At 33.0% G+C, this 18,304-nt stretch overlaps 2 protein-coding genes across 4 annotated transcripts in view; one reads left to right on the plus strand and one right to left on the minus strand.

Annotated features, from left to right (window-relative positions):
- Window positions 1-7,640, minus strand: part of LOC128167105 (uncharacterized) — a 39,431-nt gene extending 31,791 nt beyond the window's left edge. Inside the window, 5 exon segments of the mRNA XM_052832640.1 lie at window positions 3,817-3,904; window positions 4,131-4,279; window positions 4,943-5,248; window positions 5,250-5,766; window positions 7,516-7,640. Coding sequence (XP_052688600.1) covers window positions 3,817-3,904; window positions 4,131-4,279; window positions 4,943-5,248; window positions 5,250-5,276 — 570 coding nt within the window. The 5' untranslated portion in view covers window positions 5,277-5,766; window positions 7,516-7,640.
- LOC128167101 (probable proline--tRNA ligase, mitochondrial) overlaps window positions 1-17,583 on the plus strand; it is a 117,495-nt gene extending 99,912 nt beyond the window's left edge. Inside the window, exons 1-14 of one of the 3 annotated variants that reach the window (XM_052832633.1) lie at window positions 7,847-7,871; window positions 9,274-9,450; window positions 9,660-9,837; window positions 10,153-10,226; window positions 10,593-10,670; window positions 10,958-11,030; window positions 11,342-11,449; window positions 11,697-11,793; window positions 12,360-12,391; window positions 13,601-13,662; window positions 13,878-13,957; window positions 14,190-14,325; window positions 15,053-15,232; window positions 17,437-17,583. In XM_052832633.1, coding sequence (XP_052688593.1) covers window positions 9,274-9,450; window positions 9,660-9,837; window positions 10,153-10,226; window positions 10,593-10,670; window positions 10,958-11,030; window positions 11,342-11,449; window positions 11,697-11,793; window positions 12,360-12,391; window positions 13,601-13,662; window positions 13,878-13,957; window positions 14,190-14,325; window positions 15,053-15,232; window positions 17,437-17,559 — 1,398 coding nt within the window. In that variant the 5' untranslated portion in view covers window positions 7,847-7,871 and the 3' untranslated portion in view covers window positions 17,560-17,583. Of the gene's footprint in view, window positions 1-7,846; window positions 7,872-9,271; window positions 9,451-9,659; window positions 9,838-10,152; window positions 10,227-10,592; window positions 10,671-10,957; window positions 11,031-11,341; window positions 11,450-11,696; window positions 11,794-12,359; window positions 12,392-13,600; window positions 13,663-13,877; window positions 13,958-14,189; window positions 14,326-15,052; window positions 15,233-17,436 lie in introns of those variants that run through there. The other 2 variants (XM_052832634.1, XM_052832632.1) reach the window with 2 other exon arrangements.
- Window positions 17,584-18,304: the final 721 nt, after the last annotated feature.

The raw sequence follows: 18,304 nt of genomic DNA on the forward strand, positions 1-18,304 counted from the left end.
TTTACTAGACGACAGGTTCTTGTAAATTGACCAATGTGAGAAACATTTTAGTAAAACCCCAAAATGGTTACTCTGCAGAAAAATACCAGTTAATTAAAAGGTCAGTCGGGAAACCAACAACACCATTTACCGGTATTCATCTATAGGACTAATTATTGCAACAGCTTGGGCCTGCATAATAATCTGTCACTTTGTTAAATTTTATGCAGCTTTTAATCATATAATCTTGCACTCTGTGATTTTCATAATTTGATATGAGTGTAGCTGACAAGGACTAGCTGGCTCCTTGATAAACAACCCTACGATTATGATTGCATGCCCAATTTTTAGTTCACCTGTCATAAAATCGGGGGAGCAAGATTACGGATTTAAATTTGATATTTATATCTTCTGTCTCTAGCACGACTCTTCATTATCATATTTTGCTTATCATATTTTTGCATCTTATTTTTTTTCTTTTTGTTTTTTGCTCCAGCCTTGATCATTATCAGAATAAACAAAAAAAAACAAAATAATGTCCTTTTTTTTTTTCTTTTTTTTTTCTTCATATAAGTGGGTTTCTTTTGCTTCAGCCTTGCATAATTTCTCTATTAAACCTTGCACTATGAGAATACATTATAACTAATTCTGTGAATTACAATACATTTACTGAAGAATCTATTACCACCAAACAATCAAGATTTGAAAGGTCATCTGCATATAACGACTGATTCTCAAAATGTTAGCAGAAGAAAACAACACCATTAAACTCATCTTCAAACTAATGCATGAAGTAGCATCACTTGAAATCTAAGAGGTCTTGAAATCATTAAGTAAACTAAAGACAGTGTAACCTTGACCTTCAACCTTTTAATCTGAAAACCAACTGAGATCAAGGATCTGTCAGGTTTAAGAGGGCTTGGATGGCCATGGCCATTTTTATACTATATAAATCTCCTTTAGAGGAAGAGCTCTGTATACTAATACAAATTTTTTTTCAAATTTTAAAGCTTAAAGCAATATGAGCTGTATTTTTTAGAATTTTATTTTTGCTGCAAAAAACAGCTAGTATGAAAAGTCTGCATATAACTTAAACTTTTATGATAAATAAGATTTGAAAAAATCATTAATTTTTGTCAAAAGAAATATTTCTCTTCCAAGGAATATATAGCAATTAAATCAATTTTTGTACAAGATGACAATAATTCAATTTTGCTCCAAATAAGGCTTCTTAACGGCCTTCTCCACAAAAATATGGTTAGCATAAATTTAAAATCATGATATTTTTGTCAATTTAGCAGAAAAGAACATTTTAGTAAAAAAAAATTCAACATGAAAAAAGCAGCTCATATTGCTTTAAATATCTGAATTGTTTCTTCTCTAAATAATATAGTTTATGGCCAAAAATATCATATTTTAAATTTTAAAGTACATGTATATCTGATAGGTAATTTGATGACCATCCGGCCTCCGTAACTCATAGTATAATACTATTTTCGAGATTAAAAATAATCTCACTTTCAAACGACACAAAAATAGACATTCAAATTACACAGTTCACAAACTTAGACTTCATTTAGTACATCTACAAGACACAGTGGTCTACTTACATAAACAAAACCCCTGCATATCTAAATCATTAATAAACCTGTTGGAGTCATGTCCAATTTAAATATGAAATGTCATCACTTTGGAGCAAATGTTATCAAGAGAAATATCATTTGCGTAGGGTACAAGCATCCATCATATTCCAATGAATGCCTAAGCCCTTCTCAAACCAATTCTTAAAAACTGTCAAGAAAACGGTATGGTCAATGAATCAAAAAAAATGTCTAAAGAAAAATGCTGTCTTCTTTAAAGTATGCATAAATATACAGCTTAATTCACTGTAAACAGTTGTGAAATTTCTCTTATTCAGATTAAATAGATTATATTAGATCATTAATCAAATAAACTGACAAGTTGAACACCACTGTGCAGGCAACCTTTACTGATCAGTATGTTTGTCCATCTGTCTGTCAGTTGGATATCATTTGTCCATAACATTTACTTCTCTTTTTGGCCTAATCTGGCTCGATCATGCTTCACCCACAGAATGCATTTGTTTAAAGTGAACAGTGACTTACAGCATGATTTTTTGGACCAAAAGCCTGTTTAAGTCAAGGTAACAGCAGATCTCTGTGTAATACCTTTGGCTAAAGTATATTTTCTCATTCTGGGTCACTCTTCGTCAACCAGCTGTTTGTAGATGATGGGTGTGCAATGACCTTACACACAGTTTCCAGGTCAAAGGTAAAGGTCATTGTAAATCTTATTATAAATCAAATTTTCTCTCCTCTAATGCCCTAAATGGCTTATACTTTATCCATAGACTGTGTATGCTTGTGGTTAAAAAGTACCAAATGAATTTAAACTAAGTTTCAAGGTCATAGGTTAAAGGAATAGACTAGTACATTTATGTGGGTGTGCTTCAATCTAGTATAGAACATATTTTTCTTTCCTTTTAGTTGTCATCCATAAGAGCTGCAACAACTTTGAACCCAGTTTTTATGTCAAAGGTTAAGGTCACTTTCCCACTGACCTCTCCTTTGTTTCTAATACTATTATAGTAATTTAGGAGATATTAATAGTAATGTGTCAGTACCTGGTAATTTTTTTTTCACTTATATATACATCATAATATGATTGTATTTTCAAAAAAAAAATTTATTTACTGAGAGATATTTTGTTCTTCATGACCAATTAAGTTCTAACAGCTTGTAAACACCGGCTATAACAATGTCTTTTGAGAGCAATATCAAAATTAAACAAAAACAAAGCTTGTTGACTTTCTAAAATATGATATTTTCCCATTGCGTGTCATTTTTTAAAATTAGAGTCAGATTACTTGGGAGTATTTGGGTCTACATGACTGCATGCGGACAGCTTGAGAACACATGCTAGAACAATACCCCTTTAATAACAATAGATTCAAAACTAAACCAAAACAAAGCTTTAGCAACTTTCTCAAATAAAAAAAAAAAACTTTGTGTCTTGCAGAATTAAACTGAAAAAAAAAAATTACATTCTTCCTCTAAATTTCATTACATAAATATATATATCCAAGTGTAGACAATATACTTGCATAGCTATAAGAATTTCTGGAACTGTTTTCAAAAAAATGACTGTGTTTGTAGCTACCAGATATATGTGTTCAAAATAAAAACATTCACCTGATAACTGTGAAATAATCAATTCAATCATTGACTTTTTTAAATGAAATATTGCATGTTTATGTTTTTCCCTGTGGTTCTCAATTACAGATTTTTATAAAATTTCAAATACAATGTCAATACTTCGCACTGCTGGCGAAGTGTAGAAAAACTTGACTTGCTTATAACCCTAGTACAATGTATATACACTTTAATATAAAATGTACCACATCATCTACAGTACTGTACAATAGATATATGCGACAATAAAGAGGATATGGCCCCCTTTATATCCTGATAATTATATGTCTCCTCAACTTTATTGTCTAAATATGTATATACCCCTGTATGATTTGTATTCAGTTTTCCCTGATAGTTATGTTTATATCATGTGCATATAAAATGACATCAAGCCATTTTTCAAACATGCTCTTGTAGAAAGTTCTGGACAATGGGTATGTGGAAATTGTTTATACACCTTGCAGTTATACAACAGTCCAAATAACTTTTGTTATTCTCTTTAATATCCCCTCCCCCCCCCAAAAAAAAAAAAAATAAATTCATTAACTCTGCCAAAAACTATATTGCACAAAAAATGTAAAATATTACAGATAATGCAAAAACCGACAATTTTTCCCTCCTTTACCTTAATAAGGAGATCAAAGTGTCCCATACAGTTGACATCAGACACAGGCGTGTACTGCCGACTCACTGATGACTTATTGTTGATATCCCTGGATCAAATAATTTTTTTAAAATGAAAATTTTCATATGTATAATAAAAATCGAATAAAAAATTTCAAATCTATAAAAACATCTTTCACCAAAAAAGGAATAAAAAATTAAAGTTAAAGGTTTTTTTTGGGGTTTTTTTTTTTGGAGGGGGGGGGGGGGGGGGGGTTGTATGGTGTGTGGGAATGGAATTGAATAAGTCATACAGCTTAGAAGTACTCTCTTTACCTTATCACTATATGCTGTCCAATAGTCAGGCCCAAAGAAGAGAATTCTGGAAGCTGAAGTCGATAACGAAAGCAATTTTTTGTTTCTTGTTTAACCTCGGTAATCTGAAACTTTCTGTACTCAGATTCTGATAGAAGACATCCATCAATCTGCAATTTAAGATTTAGAAATTGTTTTCGTTATAAAATTTTAAAACAAATTCAGTTAGTTTTTCTCTAATCTAATCTATTACCATTAAAACAGACATGTATAATTTACTGATGAAATAATTTGATCTACAGATCAAATTGAAACAACAGGTGCAAATCATCAAAACAAAAGATAAAAATTAAAAAGTGTCCTATTTTTGATCTGTTTATTCCCACACCTGTTTTTGAAATGTGATTTCACTTTTGGATGAAGGTCATGTACCAGGTAGTTATCAAAAAAAAATTAGGAAAAGAAAGATTAAATATTATAATAATATGAAAGTACATGTATTATGAATCAGCACTGTGTATCAAATCATTGAATGATTGATTGGTACTGATATAGAATTTGAAAAAAACCACACACATTTTAGTATAATCTGATAAGTCAGATCTCAGTTTTTGAAATCAAAAGGAAAATCAATATGCATGCATATTAAGGTAATTTAAACAGCAAGTGTAATCACTAAGGACTAAACATAAGGTAACTGCAAAAAAAAGTGTTCTTACTAAGTTTGAAACCAATTTATCATATAAAATGGTTAAAAAATCTTTTATTTAATATATGTGTACTACGTAATAGATTTAAAAATCTTCAGCATCTTTAAGTGTGACTGTTTTTACCTGATCGTCTCCGTTTCTCAGGTTTTGTTGTATTTTTCGACACTCTTGTTTCCATATCTTTAAATCCTGTTCATATATATCAAACACACAGGGAACACATCCTGACCCACAGCAATCGCTATCTTCTGGCTTTAATGGGGGACAGGGTAAGGAAATAGCTCTTGATCCATCGCCATCAGGATCTTCCTGACTTATGGCATCAGTACGATTCTCCAGTTTAGCAAGTTTATCTGTGTTAAAGGCCAAGTCATTGTGGGTAGTTTTATCTTTCTCACTGGCTTTATTCCCTGAATCTGCATCCAACATTATTTTCAACCAGTGGGAAAGATTTCATCGAAATTTAATAAGATTTTACAATGAAATTTTGATTTTGACAACTAAGGATTTTAAATATCAAAGCAAAACATGTAAAAAGTCTATTGTTTGTTTTTATATTTCATGTAAGTACAATCTACATTTTTCATGTTACGGGAAAAAATAAATCTAAAAATAGTAACAAAGTTGTTCAAAAGAAGCATACAAAAATATAATGTCAATTCTTATTGACAAATGTAAACAAATTAAAGAAGTAATTGTAAAACTATTTCTGGGAGGAATTCTGATCCACTCTTTGAGGTTTTGTCATGGACATTGGCATATTATCTAACATCATGCAAGTCCACCAGGAATGCCCCTCTCTCACTGAGCATTTGTTGGACTGTGACTGTACACAGGGGTTGCCTTGTTTATCATTCACAGGTTTGTTTTCACCATTTGATTCATCTTCATCATCACGTTTCCTTTTGCATGATGTTGAACTTGCTGAATTATTCATATCTTGCATTCTACAAAAAAAGATTTTCAAACAATTCATGTGTGCTTTTCAGTTCTTTTACAGATGTTAATCACATAAACAAAATTAATTTTCCATAAAAATTCCCCAATGAATTTTAAATGCATTATTTTTGTTCCATAATTAACATACAGTAATATAATTATAATGTGCACTGGTTAAATAATTGAAAATGATAGTCTTTAATTCATGAGGGACAGAGTGCACTCCTGATTAAATGAAAATCTGTGAGTGAATATACTGATACATGTAGGGAATTATTATTTTATATTGTGTTATAACTTCATGTCTTGTACATGGCCAATGAAAAAAAAAAAACCCACAAGAGGCCCCTTGGCCACAACGCTCACCTGAGCAACAATAGACATAACAAAATCAGCTTTTTGAGTCATATACAAAATATCTGAACAATGTCCTGTAATAGATCCTGTATAAAAAAAACTCCTCCGCATATTCTTACATTTATCATTGAGCCTTTGTAACAAGATGATTTTACACAATTTTTGATGATGATCAGACTTAAACAATTGCTAATATATGGATAATACACCTATATCAAACTTTAAAAGAATCAACAATATGTCAAAATTAATGCTTGCATGTAAGTAAAACCATATATAATAACACTTCAGTTTTTGTGAATAATCAATGTTTTTCTTTCTAAAATTTGAACACCCCCCCCCCCCCCCCCCATGTGGCACCCTACTCCTAAAGACTTAGATTTTCACAAGGTTTAATCTATGTTATCTGAACTGACTAAAGTTAAATCTCTTCTAGGCAAATTGTATTTTTAGAAGATGATATAAAAAGATTTTACCCTTTTATAATCCAATGTAAAAATTTTAACCCCCCCTCATTGTGGCCACACCCTATCCCCAGGGATTATGATTTGAACAAACTCAAATCTTCCCTACCTGAGAATGCTTCTACACAAGTTACAGCTTTTCTGCCTGATCTGTTTCTGAGAAGATTTTTTCTATATATTCAGATGTGAATATTCAACCCCCAACTGTGGCCCTATCCTACCCCTTGGGATCGTGATTTTTATCAAACTTGAATCTACCCTAACCGAGTGTGCTTTCACAAAAGTTTCAGCTTCTCTGGCCAGTCGGTTTCTGGGAAGAAACTTGATTCTACACTACCTGAAGATGCTTCCACACAAGTTACATCTTTTCTAGCTGATCAGTTTTAGAGAAGAAGAATTTTAAAGATTTACTCCCTATATTTCTAAGTAAAAATTCAACCCCTTTGTGGCTCCTTTCTACTCCTGGGGATCATTATTTGAACAAACTTGAATCTATATACACTGCCTTGGGATGCTACCACACATGTTTCAGCTTTTCTGGCCAAATGGTTTTTGAGAAGATTTTTCAATATCAATAAATTTTCAATGATTGTTAGTTATCTCCCCTTGAAAATATTAACAAACTTGAATCCCCTTTAGCTAAAGATACTATGTTTGAATAAATTTATTTTCTGTAGTAAAAGTAATTTCATGAAACAATCATGTCAGTGTACATGTACGTGGTAAACATGGTGCGCTTTATCTTCAGGAAAACGTCATCCGAGATGAACAAAAAATAAGTCCCATATGGTACATGTAGGTAAAATAGGTATAACACTTTGGAGTTTGACAACCAAATATGGGGGTCAAACCACCAAACGTGGGTCGGTGCCGAACCTGATTAAATGATATATATTTTGGGGTAATTAAAATGTTACATTGCAATGAAATACTTACAATATGGAGTTAAAACAACCATCATGTGATCAATATATCAGACGTTCAAGTTACGGGTGACTGTCAGAAAAATTTGTCGTCAAACGTCAAATAGGAAACGCATAGCGCACATTACTTGAAAACAGAAAAACCAAAAGCAGTTTCGAATTCCGTATTATGGTTTTTTTTTTAATTTAAGATTAACCTTCGTCATTTTTTGTGACATAATGCAAACCATCATCATATATTTTTGTCGTTGGGAACGATGTTTTAAAGATTTTTTTTTTTTTTTCAAAAGTTAAAACTGATTTTTCTTGAAATCCGGAAATATAGTTCGGGTAATAGTGCGTTCCAAGTTGTAAACAAAATATTGGAAGGTAAGCATGGTACAGTAACTGAGAAAGTTTGCGGCTTTGCCGAAAAAGTGGTGACAGACTGACAGTGACAGTAAAAGACACCTGATAAGTGTATTCATTTATGCGTTATAAATATGAAAAATAAGCTCGATTTTACGTGATATTCATCATTTTCATATTTCCAAAGAGTAAATTCGAGTTGTGTTCATCATTAATAACAGGGACGCATATACCTAGTATATACGTCCCTGTTAATAATAGCTTGCTCATACATAATGTAGCTGGACTAGAAGGAAATGTACATGTAGATGTGATATTTCACCTGAGTCGGGTTTAGAATTTTGAAACATCTTGTTGTCAGTCTACAATACTCTGTTGAAAAGACAGAAGGACATTCACATTCTATCACAGTTTTGGCACAGTTCACCATTTGGTCACATTTGAGATCAAACGCCTTCATATGAATATAGTACGTCTCATTCATCCAAACTGGGAAATCTGATTTCCCTTAAGGGAATTTGATCAGGGATTCAACGTCAGCTGTGTCTGCAGCTTCTTTTAAGATTGGTACTCATATATTGTCTCATAATCGTTTTAATTCCATGGTGTTAGAATTTCACGATTTCTTCAAAAATACAAACCACAATGGTTTTAATTTCACACTGTAAGAGTTATCTCTCTGCCTTTCGACGTAAATACATATAGTGTATAAAATGTTTTTGAAAAATGATGATAGTATTTACAATGGGTTTAATTTCATGGAAAATTTATAAATTGCGAACATAGTGAAAATAAAGCCATTGTAACTATTTGCTAATTTACAATATTCTCCTTTGATAAAAGAAACACTAATTTACCAGTATCAGAGAGCATCGGTATATTTGTGCTCATACTACCCATTTGAATATTTTAGCCAGCCAACAACTCTTAGATGCTCCTGACAACCTAACAAAAGATGACGTCCTTGCAAATGTTGATCAGTTATGTTTGTGTGGGTTGGATTTTCAACCCAGCTTCAGCTTAGCCCTCTTGAGTTTAATCTAGGCAGACTATCTCAGGCTATCTTGGTTCATTCCTCGATACCAGCAAGTGCCAATCTGTTTCCTGTTAACAGCAAAAATGTGGTTCCTCATTACACTAAAAAGCCACATACCTGTAGATTAAGTATGTGTGGCTCTATTTAGTGACTTACTGATGAAAATCTGGTGCTAGTGATAATTCATGTCTAACATAAAAATGTCTTCATCCCATAAAAATTCCCATTCGATTAATCTTTGGTATTAAATTTTGAACAGTTTGATGCAGCTGTCTACGATTTACTACATATTGTTCCATACATGCATTGCTGTAGAAAGTTTTTATTTTCATGCTTTTTTCTGATAATTTCATTACCATATATAGTTATTGTAACTTTTTTTCCCAGATGAAACCTCTGGTAGCTTGCACACTGTCATGGAGAGCCTTGAGCACTCTCTTACCATCAAACAGAAAACTGATGCTCCGAAGGCTGTTGCATAACAGACCCAAACGGTTGTCTGAAATGTTCCAGAAAGCATCAGATATCCCTAAAGAAGGAGAAACCACATCAGTCAGTCACAAAGTATGTTATTCATAGTTTCCATTTATCAGTTTGCAAATGTTTCCTTACAGATTCAAATTAACCTCTTAGAAGAAGAAATAAAATGGAAATCTTTACACTGTTATTTCATTCATGGAGCTGGCATTATGGTGTTACTCTTGACACTTAGCAGCCTAATCAGTTGCAAATCAACTTAATAATTTCAATTTGTCATATTTCATATCTTTCAGTTGTTTTTGGCCAATGGAATTTATTATCCTAGCTCACTAGGGGTATTCACTCTCATGCCGCAAGGGCTTCGGGCTCTACAGAAGCTGATCAAAATAATAGACCAAGAAATGGAAGCTGTTGGTGCTGAAAAAATTCAAATGCCTACATTGGTGCCCCAACGTCTTTGGGAGAAGACAGGTACTGTTCATTGTATATTCACTTTTCCAACATATCTGTATTCAATTTTAAACCTTCTAAATGTAAATTTTAGTAGCACAAGATTCCCCTCCACCCTTATCAAATCCACCCCTCCTCAAACTTCAACTAGGTACATGAAAATATCCTCTTTAGAAATGATTTGATTCACCCAATTTGTAAATTTCTGGGTTGAGTCTCCATCTCCCTCGGCCTCCAATGCTGTCAAATGTCTTTTAATCAATGAACCAATGTTTTTTTGTTTATCAATTAAATACTCTCTTTGATTTTTCAGTATATTTCATTTGATTTTGGCAGGGAGGTGGGAGGCGATGGGATCCGAGTTGTTTCGATTGCAAGACAGACACCAGAGAGGCTACTGCCTAGGTCCTGTAAGTCAAATTTGGTGTCATAGTTAGACAACCAAGCTCTTGATTAAAACAATCCTTTCGTGAAACTAAAACTGAATTCATTGCATGAGCCTGTCCACCTTTGTGGTCTGGAAACATTGATAAAACTGCAATAAATACCAGTAGTATTACGATACATGTACTTTTATTTATCAAAATCAGTTGTATTACAATCCATGGTTCTTGTACTTTTGTGGAGTAACATCAGACTGTTACATGTACAGAGATACATATACCAATAACGTACATATACAAACGATAGAGAGCAGATTTAAGTATCTGTAAAACATCTATGCCTTTGGTTGTGTTGTTGATGTGTCAGTAACACTTTGCAATTTCTGCTGACAGACACATGAAGAGATAGTAACAGAACTGGTAGCCAGTCAGTTGAACTTCCACCATAGGCTTCCCATCAAACTGTATCAGGTAACAGAATCAGCAGTTACTGTGTATAAAGTAGCTGTTAAATGTAGATGTTTAAGATACACTGTACAAATATACGTTCTGTGATCATCCATTGTGTCTGTGCTTTGTTGGTATTATTAACAGGAAAGATAAATCTAATACATAAAATTTTCCAGCCAAATATCAGATGACAGTACAAATGTATCACAATATTTGTTTGTCTCTTAATTCTAGGATACTGTATATGTATCACTCCATCTGTATTCTTTTGATATTTGTCTTTTGATTAATATATGTACTTTTTACAGATTACAAAGAAGTTCCGAGATGAACCATTACCACACCATGGGTTTTTAAGAAGTAGAGAATTTGAGATGAAAGGTATCACATATTGCATGCCTTGAATGGTTTTGAATTTAAAATGTAGCATTGATATCAGAAATTAATTGCTTTTCCATTGTTTGTCACTATTTTACAAGGAAATATCAGTTCATTTGTTCCAAAGAATTTTGTAACTCTTTCCTTACACCAATACCCCTCGAAATTGATAAATTTTAGTTTATCATTCATTCCCTTTTGCAAAGACTTGCTGTTTGCCAATACTCAGTCACTCTACTTGCAGTAATAAACTGTTGTTACAAATTGTACCTGGTACTTGTTCTTTTTCTATTATCATTGGTATTGTTTTCTAGATTTGTACACCTTTCATGCTACGGAAGAAGATGCTAGGACAACATATAAAGAAGTTTTGCAGGCGTATGAGAATGTACTGAACAGATTACAACTGGACTTTGTTAAAGGTATCTGCAAATGAAATAAATATTTGGACTTTGTTTGATTTTTGTAATTAAAATGTGAGATATTTGGAGTGTTTATAAGCCTTTAAGATTTTGGAGTTTCTATTTATTTACAAATAATTTGAATTAAACTCATTGGATCTTTTCTTGCCCCCGCATTAAAAACTCTGTATATAACCTTTTTTGTGAAATGTCTTATCTGTGAAAAAAAATTCTTGCTCTAGTACTTAAAAAATGAATCTTAAAACAGCTGAAGCAGACACAGGTTTAATTGGAGGTTCCCAATCACACGAGTTTCACCTGAAATGTCCAGGTATAGGGGAAGACACTGTGTACACCTGCAACAGGTAAGTTATTCAAATATGCAAAATATGCAGAAGGATTAACCCCCCCCCCCCTTCCTCCTCACCCCCATTATTTATTTCCTATTCAGAAGCGAGGCTGATATTAAACAGAATACAAATCTGTGCTAAACATATGACAATATCACAATCACAGTGCAGTTTATGCTTATATAAGTTACTTGTACATGTAATTTGATTTATTGTTGAAAATTTTTCTTATCGAGTTTTTGTTTCATGATTTAATGAAAAAAGAATATGAATACCTGAAATAATATATCATCAAGCTTGCAGTTCAATGGCTAAAGCACAAATGTGCATCAACTGCGCATATTTTTTTTTAATCCCTATGTACATTGTTGATCCATTTTGCCAGATGATAAAATTGACATCTTTCAATGCATTGAACTAAATATCTTCTTTAGTCATTGAATTAACCCATTAAATGTTAAATGACTGAAGACAAACCATTATTTTATCCCTAGCTAGGGTACAGTTAATATTATTTGTGAAAGGAAATCTGCTGTTTTAAGATAGTTAGTGTAAAAAGCTGGTCAATGTTTTACTTTCAGTTGTGGATACAGTGGAAATAAAGAAGTTTTAGGTATGTTCTCATTATCAAAATAATTTTCAGTAAAATTTACAACAAAAATAGAAATATTACTAGAAATTTAATACATGTGCACGTAAATCCAGATCATCAGTCTCGTGTGCCTTATGGTTTATTATCTTAATTTATGTTTGTTTATCGTCAGCAAAATTCACATTCCAGTGCCTTTCATTAATATCTGCTAAATATTTTTTTTTTAAAATCTAAAGGATTCTGGCACTCCTTAATCTGTTTATGAAATTTGTTGTTTGAATGTTTTCTAACAAGTTTTTTAAAATTTGAATCTATAAAATAGTTGAAAAAAAAAATAGCAGTTATATAATAAGAAACTATGTAATAGTTAAGGTCTTCCGTTTCCAACGGAAGACCTTATTGTTTTCGTACTGTTTCTTATTATTAAGGTCTTCCTTTCCAACGGAAGACCTTATTGTTTTCGTACTGTTTATTATTATTTTTTACAGATGATGGGAAATTATCTGAATTTTATATGTTTTTGAATTTTTTGTCGTCGTCACTTCCGGTCCGGATTTACGATCGATTTTGTAATTTTTTACGACCAATTTTGTGCAGAGTTGATCTCAGAAACTATAAGAGATATGACTTTGAAATTTTCAGGATAGGTAGAGCATGGTTTGAAGTTGTGCACTATTTAGTTGTTTTGCACCAGTGGCGCTATTCCTTGGAGCTCGCTTAGGCACAAAAATGGGGTACAGATTTCGATTCAAAATTTCCATATGTTTTGATCAGTATCTTTTTATCAGTTGATATTTTGACAAGACATATAGAACAAAAGTAGTAGAGAATCAAAAGTTCTATCCAATAAAATCAAGAAAAAGGGGCTGGCCCCTTTAATTAGGGACCAAGAGACTCGTAAATTCTATTACGAATAACTTGAAAACGATAAATATTTTGTTATGCATTATAAAAATCAAAGTTGTTGATCTCTACATTATCGGTTTGAAAGAGTCATCGTCAGGCCCATGTCTGACGTAATTAGGGTTTTTATTCTTTATCTTCAATTTTTTTTTTTTTTTTGGGGGGGGGGGGGGGGGGGGGGTAATTTTGAAATTGTATCGATATCTCATGGTATCATTTTATCTAAAAAAAAAAAAAAATCGGACGGAAGACCTACTCGTTACTCGTAACGAGGTCGTATCTAGTTAGAACCCCTTTTGCTTATAAATGTATTATGTTGGTTTTCAGAGGTTGATATTAAATGTCCATCTTGCAGCTCTCAGGATCTGGAGTCATACAATGCTATAGAGGTAAACCTTGATTAAAATTTTATCTGATAAGGAGTGTACTAACATTATGTATTCAGAACACTCGCTTTGTAATTTTTTTCTCTCATTTGTTCCTGATCTTTCAGGACTATATTGTCAGTTTTTCTCAACACCAGACTTTCAGCATCAGGTTTAACTGTAGATGCAAAGTTGTAAATGAATTTTGATCAGTTATGGTAAATAACTCTGGTTTTTAGGTGGGCCATGCATTTCTCCTTGGTCAAAAATATTCAAAGCCCTTAGAAGCCATGTACAGAACTGAGAACCAGAAATCAAGGTTTGAGTTACCTCATCTTTGTTTGAAAGAACTATATAGTATTGATTAATATGATTTCATTATACATTACTAGCTGACAAAAATACAGTTTTTAAAAAAAAATTCATATAGTAATTTTAAGAGGATGTAAAGTAATGAGAAGAAACAAGTGACATCAAATTTTATAGGTTGCAGCCATGTTCTTTTTATCAAATGTTTACAGCTTTTACTGTATGTGTTTCCCTATCTGTAGGGTGCTTGAGATGGGCTGTTACGGTCTGGGGGTGTCCAGGATCTTGCAAGCCTCAGTGGAAGTGCTAAGTGATGGCAAACATATACGCTGGCCTCGGATGATAGCCCCGTATCAAATTGTTATCATACCACAGAAGGTAAAAAGCACATAAACATGTATGTGTTTCTTTTATTTATGCTCCTAGTATCAAAGGTCAAAGAATATATTATTTTATTCTCAGTCCTAAAAATTTTAACTTCTTCATAATGTACCTTCATTAGTATAGAAGATTGAGTCCTCATATTTGTTTACTTTATAGGTCAAGGTAGATTGTAGATTATTAATTAAATTAGTCAAGGTCAATTGTCAAGATTTTAAAAGGCCAAAATCAGAAAAGTTACTAATCAATATGGTGTTGCTTTGAAGCATGCTGGTAGAACAGTATATTCAGGGGGGTTTTTCCGTGTGTCACAAAATTTGCAAAAGTGGGGAAAATGTTTTGTGATTTAAAAAGTTTCTTAAAGCAAACAGTACCGAATATGATTTCTGTGTATTGAATATTTTGTGATGTTAAAGTGATTGGGAAAAAGCAAAAATTAGATGATCTTGAAATTTACCAGATATATGGCATTTTATCTAAAATAGGTTGTTTTGGGGATTTTCTGGGAGGGTCAGGGAGGGGGGGGGGGGGTGTGTGTCTTTTTTCATATTGATACATTCGTGTTATTTAAATTAAACTATAATATTTCAATTACTGGTAAATGATTATTTGTTGAAATTCCTATTGATTTGAAGATTCATATCATGGTCTATGTTTTAGCACAAACATAAAGTAGCAGGTGAGTTATTTCATATTATTAAATGTTTAATCTTTGATATTGTAGAAAGGAGCTTCAGAAGCCAGATTCAAAGAAATAACAGAGAATCTGTATCAGGCGTTGCAGTCCGTTCCGTCACTGCAGGGAGAGATCGTCATTGACGACAGACTCTCTATTACCATAGGAAGGAGAGTGGTAGATGCCAAGCTGCAGGGGTTTCCATATGCCGTTGTCATTGGAAACAAGGTAACCAATGTCTCAAATCATCACGTAAAATTTCATATCAACATGCGCTACATGTGTAGGTAGAAACTCCTTTGATGCATGTTAAAAATAAAAGTAGCGTAAGTAAAGATGGTTATTCACCTATCTGCTGACTATGAGGATAAGAACTAGTTTAGGCCTATAGGATAACATCTGTTTCTAGTGATGCAGTTGAGTAAAATAGTTGCTACAGAGGGGAACATTGATAATAGTTGACCTTTCAACTCTACTATGTGGGAAAATCTCCCCCTTACCAACTTGACTAAGGGGGAGATTTTGCATAAACGACATTTTCTCACGTGAAAAGTTATGAATTGAATGCAAATATATAAAAAGATTGTAAGTTTATTGTTCAGCAATAAACTTGCTATTGTCTGAGTAGTTAGTAAATGGGTGTTTTTTTATTCCAAAGCAAACCTAACTAGTAAAGTTGTGGTAAAGTTAAAGTTATTGGACTTTGTAGTTAATGTCATAATCTGGATAAAACCATAAAAATATTCAGTTAGTATATAGCTTTAAAGCTACATGTATTTCATGGTAGAAACTGTCTAGATAAAAAGTAGATTTATAATACCCTTGCTCCGAATTATAGAAGAAAATACTTATTTTGTATATTCAGATCAAGGGCGGGGTTATCACTGGTGAGCATGGCTCACAGATATCTTGTTCATCATATTTTCATATGGAAGAAATATTAGAGGTTGAATATTTCACCACTTCTAAGTAGTTAAATGCAAAGTTCACAATATACTGTTAAAACTGAACACTACTTGTATTAGGCAATGTCCACCAGATTTCTCCTTATCACCACCATCCCTTTATACCAACCCATTTATGAGCCGCAGACCTCTTAACAATTTAAAGTATTTCACTGTGTGGGAGTACAGCAATCATCACTATCATCACCACTATCCCTACAATCCCTATATAAGCCGCAGACCTGTTTTAAACAGTTCAAAGTATTTCCCTGTAGAGGTCTCACCTGTGTGAGCGTACATCTTACATCACCGTGTGAATCAACTGCAATTAAATTATCAATTTTTTAGGCACATTTTCCAAGAATACTATTAACATCAAATATACTGGTTAATGCATTATTTACATACAGAAAATGCACATAAAACATGAATAAAAGCTAGGGCACGAAATCTAAGAGTACAAAAGGAATACTACATGTCGGCCACAAGTTTCAGGTGAGCAATCGGTTGTAACGAAATTGAAGGGTTTATATACCTGTGTGACAGTGCCTGATGATGATGATGATGATTATGAGCGGTGTTCAGCTTCAAGGTTTTTTCTGAGTAGTGTATAGAAAATACATACAGCTATACATTATTTGTATACTGAGTGAGAAGATAGGCACCAAACATGGGATGATCAAACAAAAACTCGTAAAAAATAGCAGCAGCCTGTTTAGTATGACTATTCATGCATGCTTACAAGGAGTGGTGTCCCCTTTTTAATATCAGATTATCATCCTATAAACTTCTCAAATCAATCTACTGTAGAATTAGCATAAACCAATGTATCAGGCGAGCATCTTTAATAGGGTACCATGAGACCTTCTGACAGAAATGACAAATGTTGTGTGCATGTAGAGTCTGACAACTCTCTGTGATATATTTTATGAACTTTTATTAGCCAATCGAAAAGGGCAATTGAATTACATGTGTATAAAAGCAAACCCTTTCTAAGCCAAAAATCTGTTGAGCTCTGTACTAGTGGCAGTTTTCGGGCTGAGAGAGAGAGAGAGAGAGAGAGAGAGAGAGAGAGAGAGAGAGAGAGAGGGGGGGAGAGAGAGAGGGAGAGAGAGAATAACTTTCAGTATTGAAACTCTGACTCTCCTTTCAACATAACTTATTAAATATTGATTAAGCCATTTAATGGAAGGATCATATGAAAATTACAATAAGCTTTCAGTGCATCAATACCATTCAATTGCTGGAAATATTTTCATTATCTTGAAAAATCATTGGCCTCATTCATATATTTACCATAACATGGACTACCTTTCCGAAACATATTGTTATGTCATCAAGTGCATGAGGTGCATCAAATGTCAGTAAATGGATATTCTCTCACTTTATCTTAGTGAAATTTTTACTAATGTGCATTTGATTATCTTTTAGATAATTTTAATGACAGAAACTACATCACCTTTTATCGATTATCTTTTTTTTTTTCAGGCTGTTGAAAGAGAAGATGGATTAGAAGTGATAGATATATATGCAGATTGTAAATCCTCAACAGACTTAACAGTTTCCAGTGTGATTGATTATTTGAGTCAAAATGTCAAATGTGTTTCATGAAAAGTATAATTTTAAAACACTTTATCCTGTTATCGGTATTTTATTTACAGCAAAACTAGCTGCAAAACTGTACAGTGCTGCAGCTACAGAAAAAAAATAGAATGTAGAAGTTGGATATAATTGAGAGAGAGAGAGAGAGAGAGAGAGAGAGAGTTGTATGAGGTAAATATTAATTATTCATTAGAATCAAATCCACCCGCTAAGATGGATATAGTCCTTTAACACACGGCTCAGGTATAGAGACAATGAATCAATACTGAGAAATTGTGGGTACTCTCTATTCATTCTTTCTTGGTATCAACCCTCATAGAGAGTGAATTCAAAATCTAGACGTGTGCAGGTGAATATAGATTAGTTGTCATAAAGTAATTTAGGCAACCCAAATACATCAAAACTGATTTAAAAGCATCTTGGGGGAATATCTAAAGATTTAAATAGAAATAAATAATTTATGTATATTTTTAGCTGAATTATTGAACATGGATATAATTAATCAAGAAAAAGGTAGATAAAGATAGCTGTTGCATATATCACAGTCTGTGAAAGACCAACCACCACCCACACATCCCCCTTTTTTGTGACTGGGTTGTATTTCTGGACACTCCCCCTGGTCAACGTCATAGTTCCTCATCCCAGAAAAGTTACCAAGCGCCCTGTAATTCCTGTACTAGTGGTGTTTAGGTGTGAGTGAAATACCGTTAGTCTCATTGGATAGGATGTACTATGTTATAAATCTTTATCGATA

This window comes from Crassostrea angulata, chromosome 10 (genome assembly GCF_025612915.1).
Source record: "Crassostrea angulata isolate pt1a10 chromosome 10, ASM2561291v2, whole genome shotgun sequence".
NCBI lineage: Eukaryota > Metazoa > Mollusca > Bivalvia > Ostreida > Ostreidae > Magallana > Magallana angulata.